The 20,079-nt window shown below is 45.6% G+C and overlaps 1 protein-coding gene across 1 annotated transcript in view; it reads left to right on the top strand.

The window, feature by feature from the left end:
- BMP7 (bone morphogenetic protein 7) overlaps positions 1 to 9,319 on the top strand; it is a 41,358-nt gene extending 32,039 nt beyond the window's left edge. The window contains exons 4-8 of the mRNA XM_039719119.1: positions 2,335 to 2,483; positions 3,663 to 3,860; positions 5,220 to 5,296; positions 5,938 to 6,048; positions 6,557 to 9,319. Of these exons, the coding sequence (XP_039575053.1) occupies positions 2,335 to 2,483; positions 3,663 to 3,860; positions 5,220 to 5,296; positions 5,938 to 6,048; positions 6,557 to 6,706 (685 nt within the window). The 3' untranslated portion in view covers positions 6,707 to 9,319. The remainder of the gene's footprint in view (positions 1 to 2,334; positions 2,484 to 3,662; positions 3,861 to 5,219; positions 5,297 to 5,937; positions 6,049 to 6,556) is intronic.
- The last annotated feature ends 10,760 nt before the right edge of the window (positions 9,320 to 20,079 follow it).

The raw sequence follows: 20,079 nt of genomic DNA, 5'->3' as shown, positions 1-20,079 counted from the left end.
TCGGGCTTCCCCTCCAGGCCTATTGTTTGCACATTGCTGTAACTACAGGAAAACAAACGCATTATACAATTTCCCAGACTGACTCACCCTGGTACTTGATGCCTCTTGTAGTCTGCTTACCCCGATTGCATCATGTCAGCATGGGAAGCTTAAAGGCTGGTTTTTCTCAGTAATAATACTGCAGTTGAGCAGCAGCTAAAACCAAAAAAAAAATATTATAATGATTGCTACTATCATCAACCTGCAAACTGCAAGGGGAGAAAACCAAGCAAGCCAAGTCCCTGTTAACTAAACCTAGTGTGAATCATGAGTTCCAGTCAGGGGCCATGCTTAAATAATGGACTATGTGAATAAAACACCCTTTTCTCCTGGAAACTTGGCCTCAGCCACTGGAACGGGCCAATCCATGCAACTGCCTCGTCCCTGGCTCCTCTGGGACGTGTTTGGTTCAGTGTGCTGTAAACAGGGAAGGGTGGGAGGTGTCCTGCGCTGTGGGAACGGGGCCACTGCTCCTGGGTGGGGATGAAACCCCAGGAGATTTGTCCCCTGGTTGGAGTTCAAGCTTCTTGCACTGCTGTAACTAACGTGACAGGGGTTACCCATCCTGTTTAAATTCAGATTTCCTGGGAGCAGAGCTGACTGAGCTGCCAGCACCTGCCTTGAGCCTCGGCTTTGCTGCACCACAGCCCTTCCTGAGCCACCCCCTTGGCTCCCAAACATCCACTGGAACACTCCCACAGGATCCCCTCTGCCTTGGCAAGGAGCTGTCACAGCAAGTCCAGCTCTGCAGGGCTTCTTCCACAAACCAGGGCTTTGCTTAAAAGCAAGCTCTAATTGCACCCTCAGCAGCGCTGGCTGCGTATGGGGTACCCAGATGGGGTACCCAAATCTGTCCTGCTTTAGGGAGGAAACACAGAATCCTCTTCCTGCACACCCTGAGCCCTGTGCTCACGTGCTCTGCAGGAACTCATTTCAGAAATTTAATTTCATGCAAGCCAGCACAGTCAGATGTGGGTGGTGACATCCCTTAGCTCACAGAGGAAAGCATCATCTCTTACACACTCTGCCCCATTAAGGCTGAAAGGAAAGATAAATAATAAAAGCATCGCAAAAACCCCTCCATTCCTGTTCTGTGTGGGACAAAAGCTTCTAATTTATTGGTATGTCAAAGGGAAAAAGCTGTGAGTCAAAAGCCCTTATGCCAACAGCTCTCCTCAGATTCATTTCTGATAAATTCATGTTTCATGCAAACAAGAGGCACTGTGTAAACCAAGCTGAATATATATATGTGCACTGACAAATCTATAGTGACCAAATTCATAAGGCCTTTAAAGCTTTGAGGATGTGATTAAAGGGTTTTTCAAGGATAGTTCTTCATTCAAAAGGATATAATTACTCTTGAACAAGTTATCATGTTTGTTCACTGTAGGTACAAAAGCAGCTCTTACAGGACTTGTCCAGACACTTCCACCATCTGTCTTTGTTCTTCTTTTAAAGTAATTTTTATAAAAGCACTGCAACAGCATCTATTTTTTAATCTGAGTTTTATCTCCTTCTTTTCTGATAAGAGAAAACTCCTTCCTTTACAGAACCTGGATTTTCTCAAATTTTAATTTTTCAGAAATTTGCCAAGAAATGTCTTGCAAATCTGAAATAATTTCACCTTTTTTCAAAAGAACAGAATCTCTCTATTTAGGATCTTTTCCATTTTCTGGTATTATTTCTTCAGCTAGAGTAACCCCACAGTGGCCTTTAAAAAAACACCCAAGCAATGAATTGGAAAAAGGTTGTGACCCACAGCAGTGCAGACCTGTGACTGTGCAGAGGGTTATTGGCTCAATCAGTTATCTGTAACCTCAGATAAGCAATTAAAAAAAAACAACCAACTATTACATATGTTAATGTGTGCACACCAGTGTTCCAGCTGGCTTGCACCAACACTACAGTTATGCATAAAAGTCAGGAAATTATGCGTGGAAAGGTTAATGAGCAGCACTGCAAATTATGTTTTTTGCAAATCCCAATTATGGGATTTGCATATGCAAACAGTAATTCTGCAGATCTGGGCCTGGCAAGCGTTGGTTTTTTTTTTTGAAGTTGCATTAGGAGCTCAAGGTTAACAGCAAAGTAACCCCAAGCCAGCTCAGCTCTGCTTCAACCCATTCTCCCTTTTTTGAAGAGAATTGAAGTTTCATTGGAGGGTGATTGGAGGGGAGCACAGCCCAGCCCAGCTCCAACTATCGCTGAAATCCCAACCCCATGCGCTCTTAAAGGATGTTTGTGGAGACTCCAGTGGGAATCCTGGCAAACTGGGAATTCTGCCTTTCATTTCAGGGATTCAGATTTGTTCCTGCTGGACTCCAGGACGATCTGGGCTGCAGAGGAGGGGTGGCTGGTGTTCGACATCACCGCGACCAGTAACCACTGGGTGGTGAATCCCCAGCACAACCTGGGCCTGCAGCTCTCCGTGGAAGGCGTTGATGGTGAGTGCCACACCCAGCAGAAATCAGGGACTCTGGTTCAGGATTCCCAGCCAGGGGAAGCACTGAATATCATCTGATGGAAATACAGCAGGATTTTGATGCAACACTTTATGCTTGGGCAGTCCTCAAGGCTTTAACTGAAGTCAAATACTAAAATAAATCAACCCCCAACCTTCCTTTTTATCTGCTATTAAATGATATGTAATTATTAAGCAAATACAGTCTATCTTAAAAAAAATTATACTAAATAAATGAACTGAGAGCCCTTCTCCCACTCTCCCTGGCCAGGTAGCCTTGCAGGGCTTCTCCAGGACAGTGCCAGCTGTCCTTTGGCTGCTTCATTTGTGGCTGACAAGGCACAGCTCTGGCCTTAGCAAAAGGATCACAAAACCATAACTTGGATTTAGCAGCAGCATGCAGTAGCTTGGGACAAAATAATCCTGGATATCAGCTCTGCATTGCACAGCAGCATCCAGACATCCCTCAGCAGCAACAAGGAGAAACATTAAATTTCCCACTGCCACCCTCTCCTTGCTTTTTTTTATAAGTAATTGATTTAATTCTACAGAGAAACCTACTAAATGTCTTTTACCAAAAATCAAATTATTTTGGTGCCCAAGATGAAGGATGATGATGAAATCATGATTATCATGGATGATAATCAGAATTTTGTACAAAGTTATCAGCTATGGTGGTGGCAAGATGCAGCAATAAGCAAAATGTCTCTAAACATTTGTTTCTCTCAACTGAGGTATATCTGGAACTCTGTCAGCATTTCATACAAGGCATTTTTATTTTAAGCTAATAACCTTCCAGTGGGAATTTAGTGTTCCTATGGGCTGAGTTTTACGGTTCCTTTTATAGGATCACTTCAAATTATAGGTTGGTGAACTTGAAGAAACCCCTCTAAAGAATGCAGGGAAAGCTAATGCTAAGCGGATTTGGGGCAAAACAATTATACGTAGGAGAAATTAATGCAACTTTAACACAGAGATATAAAATGAAGCTAGCTGTGCTGAGCTGCTCTTGCCAGAAGCAGCTTTGCCCATGAAGCCCAGCTCCCTGGAGGGCGGATGGCATTCCCAGGAGTGCCCTGAGCAGGCAGCACCTCTGCCCTGTGCTGTCCTGGCTGCTGCCAGAGCTGCTGCAGGCCTTCTCACCAGCGTGCCGTGCTTGCAGGGCAAAGCATCAACCCCAAGCTGGCGGGGCTGATCGGGAGGCACGGCCCCCAGAACAAGCAGCCCTTCACCGTGGCCTTCTTCAAGGCCACCGAGGTGCACCTGCGCAGCATCCGCTCCACGGGGGGCAAGCAGAGGAGCCAGAACAGGTCCAAGACACCAAAGAACCAGGAGGCATTCCGGGTCTCCAACATTGCAGGTACAGCGCGGCGGGCTGGGGCCGCGTTTCTGCCTCTGGGATGGTGGGGGGAATGGTTTTTTCCTGCGTTATTTGTTTTGGTTCACCCCTGGTTTGAAACGGTGTGGGGTTAGGGTTGTTCCAAAAGTGGCAGGGGAAAGAATGTTTGTTTGAAGACATGTTGGATTGAGGGATTTCTTGATTGGGGGGAATGGTTTTTTCCTGCGTTATTTGTTTTGGTTCACCCCTGGTTTGAAACGGTGTGGGGTTAGGGTTGTTCCAAGAGTGGCAGGGGAATGTTTGTTTGAAGACTTTCTTAACTCAAATTTTAAAAAATACCCCAAGCACCTACCCAGAAAACCTCCTTTTCTCCCATATGAAATAAATTCTCATTTTGAAATGAAAAACAATTACATTAAAACAATCAGTAATCAGTGATAAGTGATCAGTGCATCTGAATCCAAATGCTGTTCATTTTCAGGGCTTGTGATTTTAAGTTTAGCCCCTAAAAAGCATAGTAGTCCCAAAATTCTTGCACAGAAGAGGAAAACCCATTCATTCTCAGCATAACCATGGCTATTCTGGGGGGAGCTGTTCTTCCTAATTTGGAAGAAAACTCCATCAGGCATTTGAAATAGAAATGTGGCTTAATTATGTGATAGCTCAGAGGAATGGGCCCTTGATGAGGATCCCAGCAGGAGCCACAGCTCAGGGCTGGCTCTGCTGAGGCAGCAGCAAATTCCAGCTGCTTCCTCACTGAGTGGAAGGAGAGGTTGTGAGGAGCAGAAGGAAAAGGAAAACAGAGCTTCCAATCACATTTTTATAGAATCATTAAGTCTGGAAAAGGCCTCTAAGATCATCAAGTCCAACCTTTGACCAACTCCCACCTTCTCAACCAGCCCAGAGCACTGAGGGCCACGTGCAGTCCCTTGAATACCTCCAGAGATGGGGACTCCACTGCATTCCTGGCAGCTCCTTCCAGTGCCTGACCACCCTTTCTGTGATGAAATTCTTCCTGAGCCATTCTTTCTGCTTGGGCCTTCAGCTCAGGCTAGAGGTCCAGGATGGACAAAACTTTAAAACTGCACTGATTCTCCTTTTATGTATAGGCAATAAAGCGAGCTGTGTGTTGCTATTAGGAGGTCAGAGAAAGTCCAGGGAAAAAAAAATAAAGATAAAAAGCCTACTTTCCCAGGCCTTTATTGGCTTTGCACTAAAAAGCCAGAAGTGCATTTCATACATGTAGAACCCAGCCATTATTATATGACTAAAACAGCTAAAAAAACCAGCTGTAAGTGCAGCAGATGAGCAGCAATGCCTCACTCCCTGCTGAGGGAGCTGGGGCTGCCCAGCCTCATGGCCACCATTGTCCCCTCACAGAGAACAGCAGCAGTGACCAGCGACAGGCCTGCAAGAAACACGAGCTCTACGTCAGCTTCAGGGACCTGGGGTGGCAGGTAAGGGCTGGGGTGGCCAGGCTGGGACTGGGGTGCCTTTTGCCATCATTTATCAGCTGCAGCAGTGAGATCCAGCCACTAGCAGATTTTTTATTCTAAATCCTGAAGGGGAAAAATATTGTTTACAGCCTTTAGCATGCTTAAGTGCTTCTGCTAAGCTGGGTATACAAATATTTAGTGTGAGGCTGGCTGGAAGCTCAACACAGTCAGGTCCTTTTGAGGGGCTGTGGGCCTGCAGGTCCTCTGGCAGTGCTGAAGGCACAAATGGCTCTCCGTTTTCATCTACCTGGTTTTTTTAGACCTGGTTAAAGCTATTTTCCTCTCTGAAAGCTTGTGTCTGCATTGTGTTGCTGGGTGAAGTGATCCTCGTGGGCAGCCAGGACGCTGCTGAATGGATAAACAACTGAACCCAGATGTCCAGCTGCTCTGTGGGCACATTTGCAATGTGGGGTGTGTCCCTGCAGGAAGAGCAGGCACTTCAGAGGCCTGTAAGACAGCTTTAGAAAGGCCAGGGGACCAGATTCTTAATTTGCAGGCCACTGTGACTGTGCATGGAATGTTTAGATTTATGTGCTGGTTGGCTTTTTGTTTCTCTGCATTTCTGCCCTTCTCCACAATCTAATGGCTCCAATCTGATCAAGGACTGGATCATCGCTCCGGAGGGCTACGCTGCCTATTACTGTGAAGGAGAATGTGCTTTCCCCCTGAACTCCTACATGAATGCTACCAACCATGCCATTGTACAGACACTGGTAGGTGCGCCCTATCTCCCAGCACAGGCTCACACCTGACAGCTGCTACTCAGAAATAAATTTAGGCACAATGGGTGTCTGAGCTGACGGGGGAAGAAGGATCTGCCTTAGCATTCAAGGACCTGCAGCACCTGGCCCATGTCCGGCCTGAATTAGCACCTGGCCAGAAATGGCCCTGTCTTTGCTGCAGGCAGTGTCAGGTTCTCTCTGGTTTAAAGGGCCCTGTGATAGACATTGCAGAGGGGGTTTAGTCCCAATGCATGGGAAGGGAGGAGCAAGACACGAGACCCACTGTCAGCATCTCATGGGGAAACTCTGTAAGGATCCACTCCATGCTGCCACCAAAAGTGGATTGAGATCAGGCTGAGAATCAGAGAAACCCAAAGTTACACAGCTCAGCTGTCTGAGTGAGGGCATGGGACAGGCAGAAGGTTGCCCAGGAAAGAAGAGTATGGTAGGAGGAGAGGGGAGAAGTAAATCTTAACATTCCTCTATTTTCATTCCCCAGGTTCACTTTATAAACCCAGAGACTGTGCCGAAACCCTGCTGTGCTCCTACACAACTCAACGCCATCTCAGTGCTCTATTTTGATGACAGCTCCAATGTTATCTTAAAAAAATACAGGAACATGGTGGTACGAGCATGTGGCTGCCACTAGATTTGTAGGACAGAGAAAAGAAAAGAAGTTATTTGTAAAGAGTGGGTTTGTGTGGCTGTGTGGGGTTGGGGGAAACGTTGGTGCTCCAGCCATGGGTTTAAAAAAGTCCCAAACCATTTTAGGACCAGGCCTCTGAAAGTTCAGACAATGGAACAGTTTCTGGATCTAAAGAGGCATTTGAACACATTTTGTTTTAGTTTATTACAGACAATGAGCTTGTAAACTGAAACAAGCCAGAGAAACCGTTTAAAACCAAATCTGCTTACAAAATTGGCTCCTACAGTACATACTTTTGCAAATGAGTCTTTCTGGAGATTGCAAACTCACCAGTGTTGATTGTGAGTAAAACAGTAATAATCTAGCCAAGGTGAGACTGTGCTGTGACTAATAAGTGTGTGTAGTTCCTGTAACACGGTTTGCAATAAAATAAGTGAACAAAATATACCTGGAGTGAACAGGTATTTTGTTAGAAAATTATTGCTTCCATCTCTCTGCTTCAATTTCATAAGCAAAACCAAGGATGAATTACATTCAACTTCCAGTTTTAAACTACAGTAGCAAAAGCTGGATGTGGATTGACACAAATTCAAAGGACAGATTAGGCTAAGGAAAAAACAGTCAATTAGCAAGCAAAAGAGCTGAAGAAAAGTGCTTCAAAGAGTGAGAATTTTGGGGTGTACTTTTTTTCTGTCAACAAGGAAGGAAATTTCCTCTAGCAGCCAGAAGGTATTTCAATTTGCTATGAACTTGAAACAGGAAAGCAGCAAAATGCTGAGAAAGAGGGATCAAACCTGACGTTTAGCTGGGGTGTCCTAAGCAGTTACTGCAAAGCTGTAACTAAAGATCCTGCTGCTGTGTGGAAAATGTCCACTGACTTCCCTGAGGGAACAAGTTCCAGCCCTTTTCCAAGAACATGGAGACTCGAGTCAGAGGGTGCTGTGAGTTGGGATGCAGCCCCACACAGACTGGGAACAAGCTGGGAAACCTTCCTTCCTGGGGCCAGTGCTTCTGATGAACCCCCTGCTCCCTTGGCTTCACCTCAAAAAACCCACAACAATCCCCTTCCAGGGCCACCAAGAAGCTGGAACCAGAAGCAAGAAAATGTCCCCTCCAGGGTTTTCCTTTTCCTTCTTTTAAAGTCACAGGTTACACAAACATCACACTTAAGTAATTAAGGCTCAATTAAAGTTGTTGCAAAGAAGAATACAGAGTTGCAGTAACGAATCACAAACCAATTCCCCGCTTTGGCACGCACCGAAGTAGTATTGGTATAAATTTCACCAGGGAGATAAAAAGAAAATAATGCCCAATAAAACACCATGTCCAGCACACCCAGCTCTAAATCTCCAAACCTCAGAAAGCTAAACCTCCAAGAGATGGGTCCAGGACATCATAAATTCCTGGAGATGGGTCTCTGCTCAGTGAGCAGATGGGGCCATGCAGCCACAGTAGGGACTTGGCTCCAAGTCTTGCCTTAGAGGAGAGTTAGAGAAAGAAGATAAATGAAATTCTGGACTTCACTCACTGCTCTTCTCCCTTTAAGTCACAGATCAAATCCAGACCAGATGCCTCACTTTAACAAGAATAAGCAAAGGAAGAAAAACCCCCTACTGTCTATGAAATAAATTGGAAACTTGTTTCTGATGGCCTAATTCTCATCTCATTTCAGTCAATTGGTGTTTTCCCAGCAGTTCTCTCAGGAGCAGGATTAGGCTGATGGGAAAGGGGAAGCCCATCCATGACATTGGTAGGTTTTGGATGGGGGCCTTGTTGAGCAGTTGCCACGTCCCCCTAGAGCTCTCCAACACCTGCAGGAGCAGCCTGGCCGAGGCAGGCACACGCCACAGGCAGGACTGCAGCAAACCTCCCCACGGGGAGACTTTGGGCAAACACAGCCAGCCACAGGGCAGGACAACAGCTGAAGCCAAAAATCCACCTCTCGTGTAGCCTGCAGACAGCACCATCCACCACAACCAGCAAAGCTGCCCTCAGTGCATCCCTGCTTAGAGTGAGGAACTGAAATCACTCAGAGAGGAAGCATCTTTTGACACTGCATACATCTACACACCAGGGCTTCTGTAAACCTCCTAAAGGAAGTGAAGGCGCTGCCTAGAAAGTCAAAAGCTAATAATGCCTGAACTTCCCCTATTTAGTAGTCAAGGATTAGTTTTCTCTTGCGGGTGTTTCAGTGTTGGTGGTCACTGCGTTGGTGTATTGCGTTTTTAACTTGGACCACGTGTCTTGCTGTATAGGACTCATATATTAAATATTATGTGGGGATTGTTTCTGTTTTGGTTTTTTGTTGTTGTTTTTAAGCATAATAACAGGATTTCTGTTGCTAGGCTCAACATCAGCTTCACTGTTTGTACATTTTTGTGTAAATAGTTGTCACAAGCGGAAGAAGAATTATTTATTTCCATCTCTGAATTCCTTTTCAATCACATGCAGGAAAAAAAATGATTCTGGGTTCCTAAACACATTTGTTTCCTTATTTAAGAAGATATTTATTAACAGTTGGCAAAAATGCATACACATTTCTGGTTCTTTTCATAGAGCAGTTGTCAGAAGCCTTTTTGTACAAACTAGTAAAATAAATCATTGCAACTTTACAAAAGATATCCCGACGACATTGTGTATCTGTGTGGTTATTCTCCTTTTATTCAAAGAACCTTTTTGGCTGGACAATGTTTCATCCCGAGCCTCTGTTTTCATGCAGCTGAGTCTCTATGTACGGGCAAAACTGTCACATGTCATTATTTGGGGCAGCTCCTTCGGTCCAAATACAACAGGGAGGGAAGAATAGCAAAAATATGGATGTGTTTTGCAGTCTGTGCTGCAAAGATCCATGATTGAATTATAGTGCAGCTGTCAGCAGCTGTTTCAAAGAAGCAGGGGGTAAATTAGTTCTGTTTACTGCTAACATAGTTCAGAGATTTAGTCATCCCAATAAAATTATAGAGGCACAAGAAAGGAAGAAAGAAACTCCAAAGAAACATCAGCCAAGAAGCTGACATTTTCTAATTTAGATTGTTTTAGCATATTTGAGAGATGCTGCTGGCATGAGGTTTCCTACTGTGGATACCACACTGCATTGGTATGGAGGCAGCTAAAAAAAATAATGGTCTAAATCCCTCTATTAACTGAGCATTATATCTTCAGGGCACAACAGCAATTTTGGGGTTCTTGTTTTCTTTGAACTGGGAACAGAGCTGTGCCAGCTTACATAGATATATTTTGCTAGGCCAAAGGATTAAATCATCAGCATTTGGGAGTTAATCTGCTATCTTCCATGAACAATTACAAATTCATAAGTAAATTTGCTTTGTGCACTGCTCTGAGAGTCCAAGAAAGCATCAGTGGAAAGACCCGAGACCTGCTCAGCTTCTGTAGGCCTAGACTAAATTTACAAGGAGGATCCTCTGCTATTTCTCATTATGGTCCCAATTCTCTTCATTTAGTTGTAAGGCAGAGGTGGTGCCAGCAAAGGGCAGAAAGAATAAAATAAATATTTTTGCCTTGCAGGGCCAGTCCTGCTGCCAGCAGCAGCTTTACCATGAGTTCAACAAGCCCAACCATGAAATATCTGCTGGTTTCCAGCTCTGCCACAAATCCACACAACTGGCTGGATGTGCTCTGGAGCAGCTTTCCCAGCCTAGGAGCCAAAACTCCATTCCCAAGCTGGTTGCAGCCTCCCCTTGGTCTGCAGCACTCCTGTGGCTTTGTCTCCTCATCTACTGTTCTGGAAGAGGAATTCTTGACATGAATACATCCACTGCCATAAAGTGGCAGGGCCATAAAACCCTGGTGAACAAGCTTCCAAACAGCTAGATTTATCTGAGTAATGACATTTTAAAGCACATTTAAAACATTTTATAGAACAGTTATTTTAGCTTCCTTTCAGGCCAAACTTTGAGGATGTTATGTTTGCTTAATTGAGCTGTTTCAGATCTGTTCCAGTACTGACAAAAAAAATCCTTTTGTCCCTATGCAGGAAACTGCCTCTGTTGCTGCCAGTGTTCATATAATAAAAAATAATGATTTAAGTAAGCCTTGGTGCAATTTTAAGATTCCTGATTGTTATGGAAGTGTCAGCTGTAAAGCCTAAAACCAGAGAGGGACAGCAGAGCTTGCACAAGCACAGCCCAGGGCATGGCCAGGATTCCCTCTGCTGCTGGATTCAGTCCCTCAGCTCTGCCTGCAATGGGAACAGATACTTCTGGATAAAAATCCCCACAGAGTCATCTTTTGAGTTCAGAGTTCACATCCTCTGTATGCTTCCATCCAAATACTCTGCCTGCTGACTTCCACTGCTGCCACAAACACATTATTCTCAGTACCCAACCTTCCTTCAGAGAGAAATTCTGCCCAATTAAGCTAAAAGGAACCAGTTTGAAGTTTTTATTTATCAGGTAATGATTGACAAGACCTCGAGGCAAAAACTAGGAGTACTTTATACTACAGTCACTCATTACCCAAGCACAAAAGCAACAGAAATGGGTTATTATGGCCACTTTGAGTTACTCTGTTTTAAATAAAAATATCTGTTCCCTTTTTCTGCTTAATGCTGTGGAATCTGTGTGCCTAAATCAGCAGCTGAGAAAGACCAGAAGTTTAGGATAGCAAGTTTAACACAGATTTGTTTCCTAACTGGTTTTCCAAGGGTCCATTTACCAAGCAATGTGAACAGAACTTTTTAGTTTTAAAATTTGGAAAGTTGTTTCTTGGTATTGTGAGGTTTACCACTTTGGCATAAATCTGCTGTTTTCTCCAACAGAATCCTCGTGTATGAATTGATTCCATAAATGAAGACAGCACAATCTTTACACAGCTTAAGTTTGGCTTTGCATTTAAAAGGAAAACAGGACAAGCCATAGACAGATTCATCAGCTTCACACTTTTCCCCCCCCAGTGAAAGGTAGTGGGGAATGTTGGGGGGAAAAAGAGGGCTGAGCCTCAGCCCCACAAACCCTTAGAAAGACAACTTTGCCCTTGACCAGCCTTTGCAGGCATGGTTAAGCATTACCCAGGCTAAGGCTCTACCTGGGGCTGCTTGAATTCACCTCACCCTCAAAGAACTGGCTGGCTTGTCTGCAGTAAAACCCAATCCAGGCCAGCCAGCAGTGCTTTGGGGAGGGAGCAGTTGTGTCTGGGTGAGTGGCTGCACCCAGCGCCGCTCCATGCCCGTAATTAAAACCACGCTCAGAGCTGAGCTGACTCCTGAGTGAGCAGCTCCGTGCTGCTGATAACTTGGCCCTAATGGGCTTATTTTAGGAAGCTCTTAAGAAGAAAGGAGGGGATGCCAGGGGCTCAGTGGATCTGGTGTGCTTTAGTGTGTCAGCACCTGGGGCTCCAGCCCAGCACGTTGGGGTTCTGCTCAATTTCCAGAGCAGCTCTACAGGTTTGGGATGTCACTGTGGCTGTGGAGTGCAAAAAGGGCCACAGAGGCTTTTTGACCTGGCTCCCCACTTTTCCTTCCCTTGCATGATCTCTCCACGAAGGTCCAGAAGAGTAGCCCCAGGAGTGGCCAGACACTGATGGTGACACCAGCCAGGTGACCTCTGGCTTGGCTAATGAAGGAGAACTGTTGCAGGCTGCTGCATTTATTCCCATGCTATTTGTTGCTGCTGTGTCAGGTGCTTCATATAAAATATGTGGAAGCGGAGACATTGAGTGTCTGGATTCAGTTATGAGGGGTCAGAGCTCAAAGATATCGTTTCTCAGCTCCCAACAATTTAAGTCATTTTGCTCAGTGTTTAAAACAAGCTGTAGACAAGAGCAGAGCAGTCAGTGGCTCTACATCTTCCACCTCAGACTCTTTAAAAAGAGATTTGGGCAGCTGCTTAATGGGAACAAATTCCTCGTTTTAGCCTTTATCTTAGCTACGTACTAAGCACACAAGAAAGGAGAACAAACCAACACATCAGCTGATCCAAAGCTGACATGTGAGCAGCTTTGCTTCCGATTTGTTTATGCATTTCTCACAGTGATCTACTGCCACTGCTGACCTGTATTTGGCTCCTGAAGTGAGAAACCAGCTCTTAAATCCACTGAAATGAGTTGTTCTTCCTTAACAGGGAATGACCTGGCTGAACTGCAGTTTTAGGAGTTGATTACTCCAAGGTTAATTACTCCAAAGATGGATTTTGTGACACCTCAGGGGTAAGTTTTAGAGGAGACATTGAGTAGAGGTAGGGTCTGGCCTTTGTGAGAAGAAAAAGTGCAGCTACTGCCTTTTCAATTGTACAACCAAGTTCTGAAATCCATCTTGCAGGGTTCCCCTGGAAACTCAGCCAGTGGTTCTGGGGAGAAGGAACACAACACTCAGAGACTGAGCCACCTTCAACTTGGAGCAACTTGAACCAGGAGATCTTTTTCCCCTAACACCAAGGCAGACTTTTTTTATTCTAAATCAGAAAAATGCACAAGTGATTCCAAGTTCAGCCCATGAGTTGTTTTGGTTTCACATGACTACTGAGAAATCAACTGTAAAAGCTGGTGCAGTTGCATAGACACATACCATGCACAGAATGTGAACTGTAAATACTGGCAGGGAGTCTGGTTTAAGAAGCTGCAGTTAATGTTGTGTCAGAACAGCCCTTGGAACCCCCATTTCCAGAGACTTATAGTGCAGGGGGTGGGGAGGGAATAAATCTGATTTTGCTGGAGCTTTGCCTACAACTTCTCAGCCATAAAGCCTTTATTTATGGCTGTTACACAGCATGAAGGATTCAATTTGTTCTTTGTTATGAATTTCAGTGGATCATGTAACTGTTTATTTCCAGATATTTAAAAAAAAAATTGATATTTTTTTGTTTGCAGGAAAAAACAAAGCTCCTCATAGTCTACATTAGTGGGATGTGCTTAGACCACACTTGACAGAGACAGGGGGTCCCAAAGCCCTGAAATTTCCTCTTTGGCCAGGAATGGCAGCAGCCCCCTCCAAGAGCTGCTGGAGGCACTTCTTCATGGGAGTAGGTGGAAAAGCATAACCAATTCAAGGCACAAAGTGCATCAGCTCTTCACAGCTTTGAGAGATTTCCTGCTTCTAGTAGCAGCTGAGAACAAGATGCTCAATAAAATAAAAAATCACAGCCAAAAAGAGATGTGTGTCTCCAGTGACTCAGTGCACTTTGCAGTGGCAATGAGGAGTCACAATGACAGTCCCATTAATTAACACTTGCTAAGCATTCCCTCTTCAAAGAGTTCTTATTGATGACAGTTAAAAAGGAAGATGCTTGTATTTTGCATTCAGTTATTTCATGTTTCTCATCTGGCTCAAGAACAAGCCTTGAGAAACCTGTTTTTTGGGCAAGAGGTAACAGCCTCAAGTTAAAAGGAGATGGAGGCTCCTTCCTGGGAGCTGGGGGAGATTGACAGCAAATTAAGCCCACGGGTCAAATATTATGTTCTCCAGATGGGAGTGACAGTCTTTGAGGAAGCAGATCTGGTTTTCTGCTGCAGCACCTCTCAGAAAATGAAAAGAAAAACATCTCTGCTGGCACTGCAGGATGCTGGAGTGGCTTTTGCTCCATTTCCAGCCCACGTGTCAGACATACCCTGGTGTCTCCTCAAGTGTCCTCCTTCCCTTGACCAACAGAGGTGGAAGACCAGGGAAGGATCCAGCCTGTCCTTCACCTGCCTCCCTTGAAACCCTCAGCAGATGGAGAGGTGGGACAGATCCCAAGCATTGCCACCATCTAGGTCAGACCCTGGCATACCAGAGACTGCATTAACTGCTCCTACAGCTTAAAAAACAAATTATTTGGGCTGATTTATTGCCAGTATGAGAATAGGGATCTCAAGGGTTTGTTCTAGGCTCAGGATCCCCCAGTTTTGTCAGCCTCTGGTTGAAAACACACAGGTTAATTGGGCAGAGGCATGGAAAACCCTCCCCAGCTCTGTTCCTGCCTCTGCAGGGAGTGTGAATGAACAACATGCCAGAGATCACACGCATTTGCAGAGAAGTTTACATTTAATCAACATCTGTCCCTCCCACCCGGCACATATGAGAATCTTCTGGGAAAAACAACAGTTAATCAATTCACAAAAATACTGAGCTGCAGCTCTTCTCTCCTCAGTCAAATTAAAGACCTTTTTTGTGCAGTGACAGCTGATAAACACTGTGCCCTGTACTTCAGGTCCCCAGTGCTGGTGTCTGCCTTAATTGCTGCTTCCCATTTGCTTTGGCCCCTTCTCAAAGGAGGCAGCACATCTAATTGCACATGGAGGGAGATGTCTGCCTCTGATCTGCCTGAGCAGCTTCTCCCTCAAGTAATTTAGAAGTGTCTCTGTTACTCTAAACCAGTAAATGAGAGCAGCTTTGGGATTCAGCCATCTCCCCCAAACTAAAGGGTTTTCCCTGTTCAGTAGGATGTTGTCACATTTGGCTGCCAAAACTGCTCATTGTGCTGTGAGTTGTCAGCCAAAATGAAGCTCCACTGCTGCCTGAAGTTGTTTTTGTTGAGGCCTCCTCATCTTTGAGAGGAAACTGCCATATCCCCCTCCCCACTCCATTTTCTTCTGCCATTTACTCAATTGCATTAACAGCAGCAGCAACATCAGAAAGTTTGTGGTGATGGGGCTGGAATTCCTCAGTGCAGTTTGTCTTAACACATCCAGAATACCTAACACATACCAGAATACCAGATATCTACTGAGCTATATATAGAGATAGGGCTACATCTCTGAAAAATTAAAAAAAAAAAAAGGCCTATACTTCTGAAAGCCACAAGGCCACAAAGATAGATTATGCGAATTACTGTCATTACCAAAATTGCTGGTTGAAGAACTTCTAAGCACCCTGCATTGCTCTAGAAGTTTGACTATAGGAACCACTGTAATTACAAAGTATTTTAAGTCATGCCAGTACAAACACGATCTGGAAATGGAAAATACCGTGCTAGTCATTGCATCTGGAAATTAATGGTTGGCATGGAAATGCATGGAACTGGTTACTCATGCTGAGCAGTGGGCACGGTGAAGTCATGTCCACCAGCACTCCTGGCTACCTTGGACTACAGGCAAAGGTTATTTCCAGTCTCACCCACACTTCTGGCAGCCCCCAGGTCCAAGGGCTGCTGCTCACAGAGCTGGCATCGCTGACAGGGACTGAGCTGTCAGCTCACAGCATGCCCAGGTGTCCAGAAAGGTGTGACACACAGAGGGCCACACAAGCCACATCACCCTCTCTCGCAAGATCAAACCAACATTTAAGTCAAAAAAGCATCCTAATGAGTTTATTTGGAATAATAAATGTTAGGAATTTTTTGCTAAAAAACTGTGAGAGAGGAGTTTGTAACCAAGTAGTTTCTTACTAAAGAAGGGGAAAAGCCAACCAACAAAAATCTTTACAGCAACTTCCAGAGTCAGCTCACACATTTTACTGGCAAGAACAGCTTTTCTGCCCAGCCCCTGCCCAATGAGGGAATTCTGGGTGCACAGCAGAGAGGGACAAGGCAGAAATTCATCCATTTCCATCCCAGCTGAGCCCTGGAACACAGCAGACAGGTCCCTTCCCCACCCCTGTCCCAGCTGCAGGTGGGAGAGCTCGCCTGTTGCACAACATCCTGGGCACTAATCTCCAGCTCCATCAGCCTGGGAAGTGCCTGTCCTTATCCACTGCACTGCAGCTGCTGTGGCTTCTGTCTGCCAGATCAAAGAACAGCTTATTCCAACCAGCCAGAGTCACTCAGGAAGCTGGGATCAGCCTGCTCTGGGATGGAGCTGCAGGCTGAGCTCTGCTGTCCTCAGGACAAGAGCAAACCAGCTTTCAAAGGCAGAGCATTCTTTGTTTCTGCACCCCTAGTTCCAAGCAAGGCTTTTTGTTCCCAACCTGGATAGGGCAACATCCACTCTTCCCTACAGATCAAGCTACAGCAGCAAAAGTCACAATTTCAATATTATTTTGTCTGCAGAGCATGAAGAACTTGCAGGAACCACCCCCAACCCTGTCAGTGTGGGGGGTAGCAGCAGAACAGGGCACAACACACAGAGCCAGCAGCCAAATTTTGCCAGCTACAACAAGTGAGGACACTGCCTAAATTGCTTCTGTCACAACCAGCCCCAGTCCTGGTCACGACCAAAAAGAAGACAAAGCCAGAGCAAATAAACCATTGGAATAATAATAATAATAATTAAAATAACATAACTCTAAAAACATGACACAGAATCTCCTCTACCAAGATTCACACACTGTTTCAAGCTGCAGCCTGTTCAGTGATCAATCCAAACACCTGTTTCTCAGACATTGCTAACCACTGCCTCATTTCATTAAGGAAACAAAAGATAAATCTTACCTCTCCAGTACCGGGGGTCACCTTTTTTGTTTCCTCCACACACTCATCTCAAGAGAGGTAGGCTGTGACACCAAGGTAGCACCAGCATTTTGTCCTTCCAGGGAAAAGAGAACTTGCTCCTTTCTGAAGTCACCAAAATACCAGAGAGGCCACGAGACCTTTCCCTTCCTTAGGACAAACTCTGGCCTCTCTAACCAAGCCCCAGAACCAAACTCCCAGCTCAGCTCCTCAGTGACTGGTTTAAAACCCTTCAACTCAGTCCTTTCTGGGAACTTCTGATTTTCACCTCATTTGTGATAATTTACCCATCAGCTTTTCAGTCAGGAGGCAGGGTTGTCTCTCCCTCATGTGCTATGGGTTAAGTGTGGAGAAGCCTCCCTGTGCCCCTCTCCCAGGCTCCAGTCCCCAGGACCTCACTAATTAGTCAATCCCCCGTGCTGCTGATCACCTTCACTCTGGATTTGGTCACACAGCCCATCTGAGTCCCCTGCTGGCCACGAGAAGCCACCCACACACCTGGCCCCTCTGCAAGGGGACCCTCTACCCTACATCAGTGTGGGGACTTGGCAGAACCTGCCTCTGTCTTGCCTCCCTCTCCCTGCCCAGAGAATCTGGGTGTCCAAGCAGGTTCTGGGCTGTTCCACAAGTCCAGCTGGGCAGTGAGGAGTGCCTAGTGAAATCACTGCTTCCTTGGAAGGCCTGGGGTAACACAGATAGATTTGTCACATCTCATGGCTCATTTTAGCAAGGATTGCTCCCAAAACAGTCCTCTCCAAGCTGCTGCAGAAGTTTGGGGGGCCCCACATCTGCAGAGGGGTTGGGAGCCCTGCCCACGTGTGTGGGTGTGCAGCATGGTCTCAGATGCCCAAGGCTGCACACAAGGAGGTTTGGTGGAGGCACAGAAACCTTTTCCCCCTCACATGTGCCTTGCAAAAGCCATTCCTGGCTGGGCTGCCTGTCCCCAGCCCTGTGTCAGCCTCCCAAGCACTTCTGCATCTTCCTCAGAGCCACAGCTCGGGTGATCAGCACCACTTTCATGTGGTCTTTGTTCCCTCTGCATCTGGGTCCCACATTTAGGAATCCAGCACTTTGCAGTGCAGCAGGGATTGGGTGACAGTGCCCCAGCCACTTAACTGGTTGTTTGCCAGTCCCCCTTCTCTGCAGAGAGATCTTGCTCCAGTTCAGAGGGATGGCAGCACCTCCCACACCTGCACAGGGGGTTGTGAGTCCAAGGATTGCAGCAAACCACACCATGTCTTAACACAGCCCTTACTATAAATTCACTGGTTTACACATCAGAGAATTTCAGAGCCTACTCTGGCAAAAGTTCCTATACTGAATATTGATAATTTCCACTCTCATTTCTGTCCTATAACAAGACATAACTCAGTATGACATGGAAGGGGCTGGACCTGGAGTCTTGATTTTTGTTTCACATCACCCACTGCATAACTCTGTGCAGGAGGCCTCACCCACCAGTGCCACAGTTTCCCTGTCTGTAACAATTTAATTTTGCAGGATTTTGGAAGGAATGGCTATGATGGGATGGGCTGTAAAGGACAGAAAGTACAGCACGCAGGGGGCAGAGGTTGTGGTGAGGAGTGTGGAGTGACCACAGGAATGAGGGCAACCAGACTGCCTGGAATGGGTCACCTCCAAAGCAGGAGCTGGGAAATCACACAGGAGGTCAAAAAATGGGGAAGTGTTTGGCCCCCATCCACCTGTCCTCATGCAGGCAAGGCAGGGGCCTCTCTGATGTTTTGTTCAATGGAAAATTTATCCTCTCCAGATATTTGTGATGTGTCACATCTCTCAGCCTGCTGCACACACAGATCTGCCAGCTGAGGGTTTTATGGGCCCCGCAGGGAGAGGAGCAGAGTGAGCTGATCCCATCACCATGGAGAAATAATTAAGAGGTTTTGTTGAGTAAGGCTTGGAAAACAAAAAGTGGAAATGACTAAGGGTCTTAATTGAAATATATTTCAAATTTACAGTTTCATCAATAATTTCCTTTTTCTCGACTGAAAAACACCTCTGGAATAATAATTAAAAAACCTCTATGAAAAAAGGTGTTGTATAAATAACGTACAGATGTCAGACATGGGGAAGAATTATTTTAGGTTTAAACTTGCAGCACAGTTTGAAGGAAGGCTGTGTGAAGAATTTTTTAAAAATACATTCATTTTTATTAGAACTTTATGTTTGCCATTTTTCAGCCTGTTCCTCATAAAAAGAGCAAATTTGAGCTTCTCTGGAACTGTGGTTTCCATAAGCCAGGTTTAAGTGTAGGCACTAGACAACCCCTACAAGGGGAGGGAGCTGGATCTGGGAAAGGCTTTCGCAAATTAGAGTCAGTTTAAAAACAAAACGTGTATTTGTCTGGCTGTAGGGACGGAAGAAGATTTTTGCTCACTTATGAGCTGTTTAATTAATCCACAGAAAACTGTGGATCTATGTGGCCCAGAAAGTTGGGAATTGTGGGGATCCCTGCTGGCTGTGGGCACAGCTCTGAGGATGGAGCTGGAGTATCTGGCAAAATCAGGAGCAGGGATGGCTGAAGAGGTTGTGGGTGCTGCTGGGGACATCTGGGGACCCATGGGACTTCTCTGTGCCTCCTTCCTGTGTTTGCACACCAGGCACTCGGGGCAGACCTGACCCATCCACGTGGATCCTCTGCAGCTCACGTTTCCCAAAGAAGGTCGAGGCTCCTTTGAAAGCTCATCTTGTTTTCTCTAATTCAATCCGGAAAAGAGTCGTATTAATACCAACAGATACTGCCCACACACAAATCAGAAAAATTAAAGGGCATTGCAAAAGTGCCTGTTTCCAGTGGTCAGATTAGCTGCAGACGGAAGCAATTGGAGCTGCATTAAAACTAACAGGCTGTAATTGTCCAGAGGCATTGTCTCACAGTGCAACACTTCTCTTTGGCTCTTCCCAGAGATTTCTTGGAATTTTTTCAATCGCTTTTCTGCTTGAAGTATATGCTGCATTTCAGATCTTTCCTTTCCATGTCACAAGAGAATGAGCTAAAAGTTCATCAACAGCCTATGGCAACATCTCAGTGGAGAAAGTTGA

The sequence above is a fragment of the Passer montanus genome, unplaced genomic scaffold (assembly GCF_014805655.1).
Source record: "Passer montanus isolate IOZ18808 unplaced genomic scaffold, ASM1480565v1 scaffold41, whole genome shotgun sequence".
Lineage (NCBI taxonomy): Eukaryota > Metazoa > Chordata > Aves > Passeriformes > Passeridae > Passer > Passer montanus.
The sequence above is the reverse complement of the archived record's forward strand: the minus strand, read 5'-3'. Positions and strand labels throughout refer to the sequence as shown.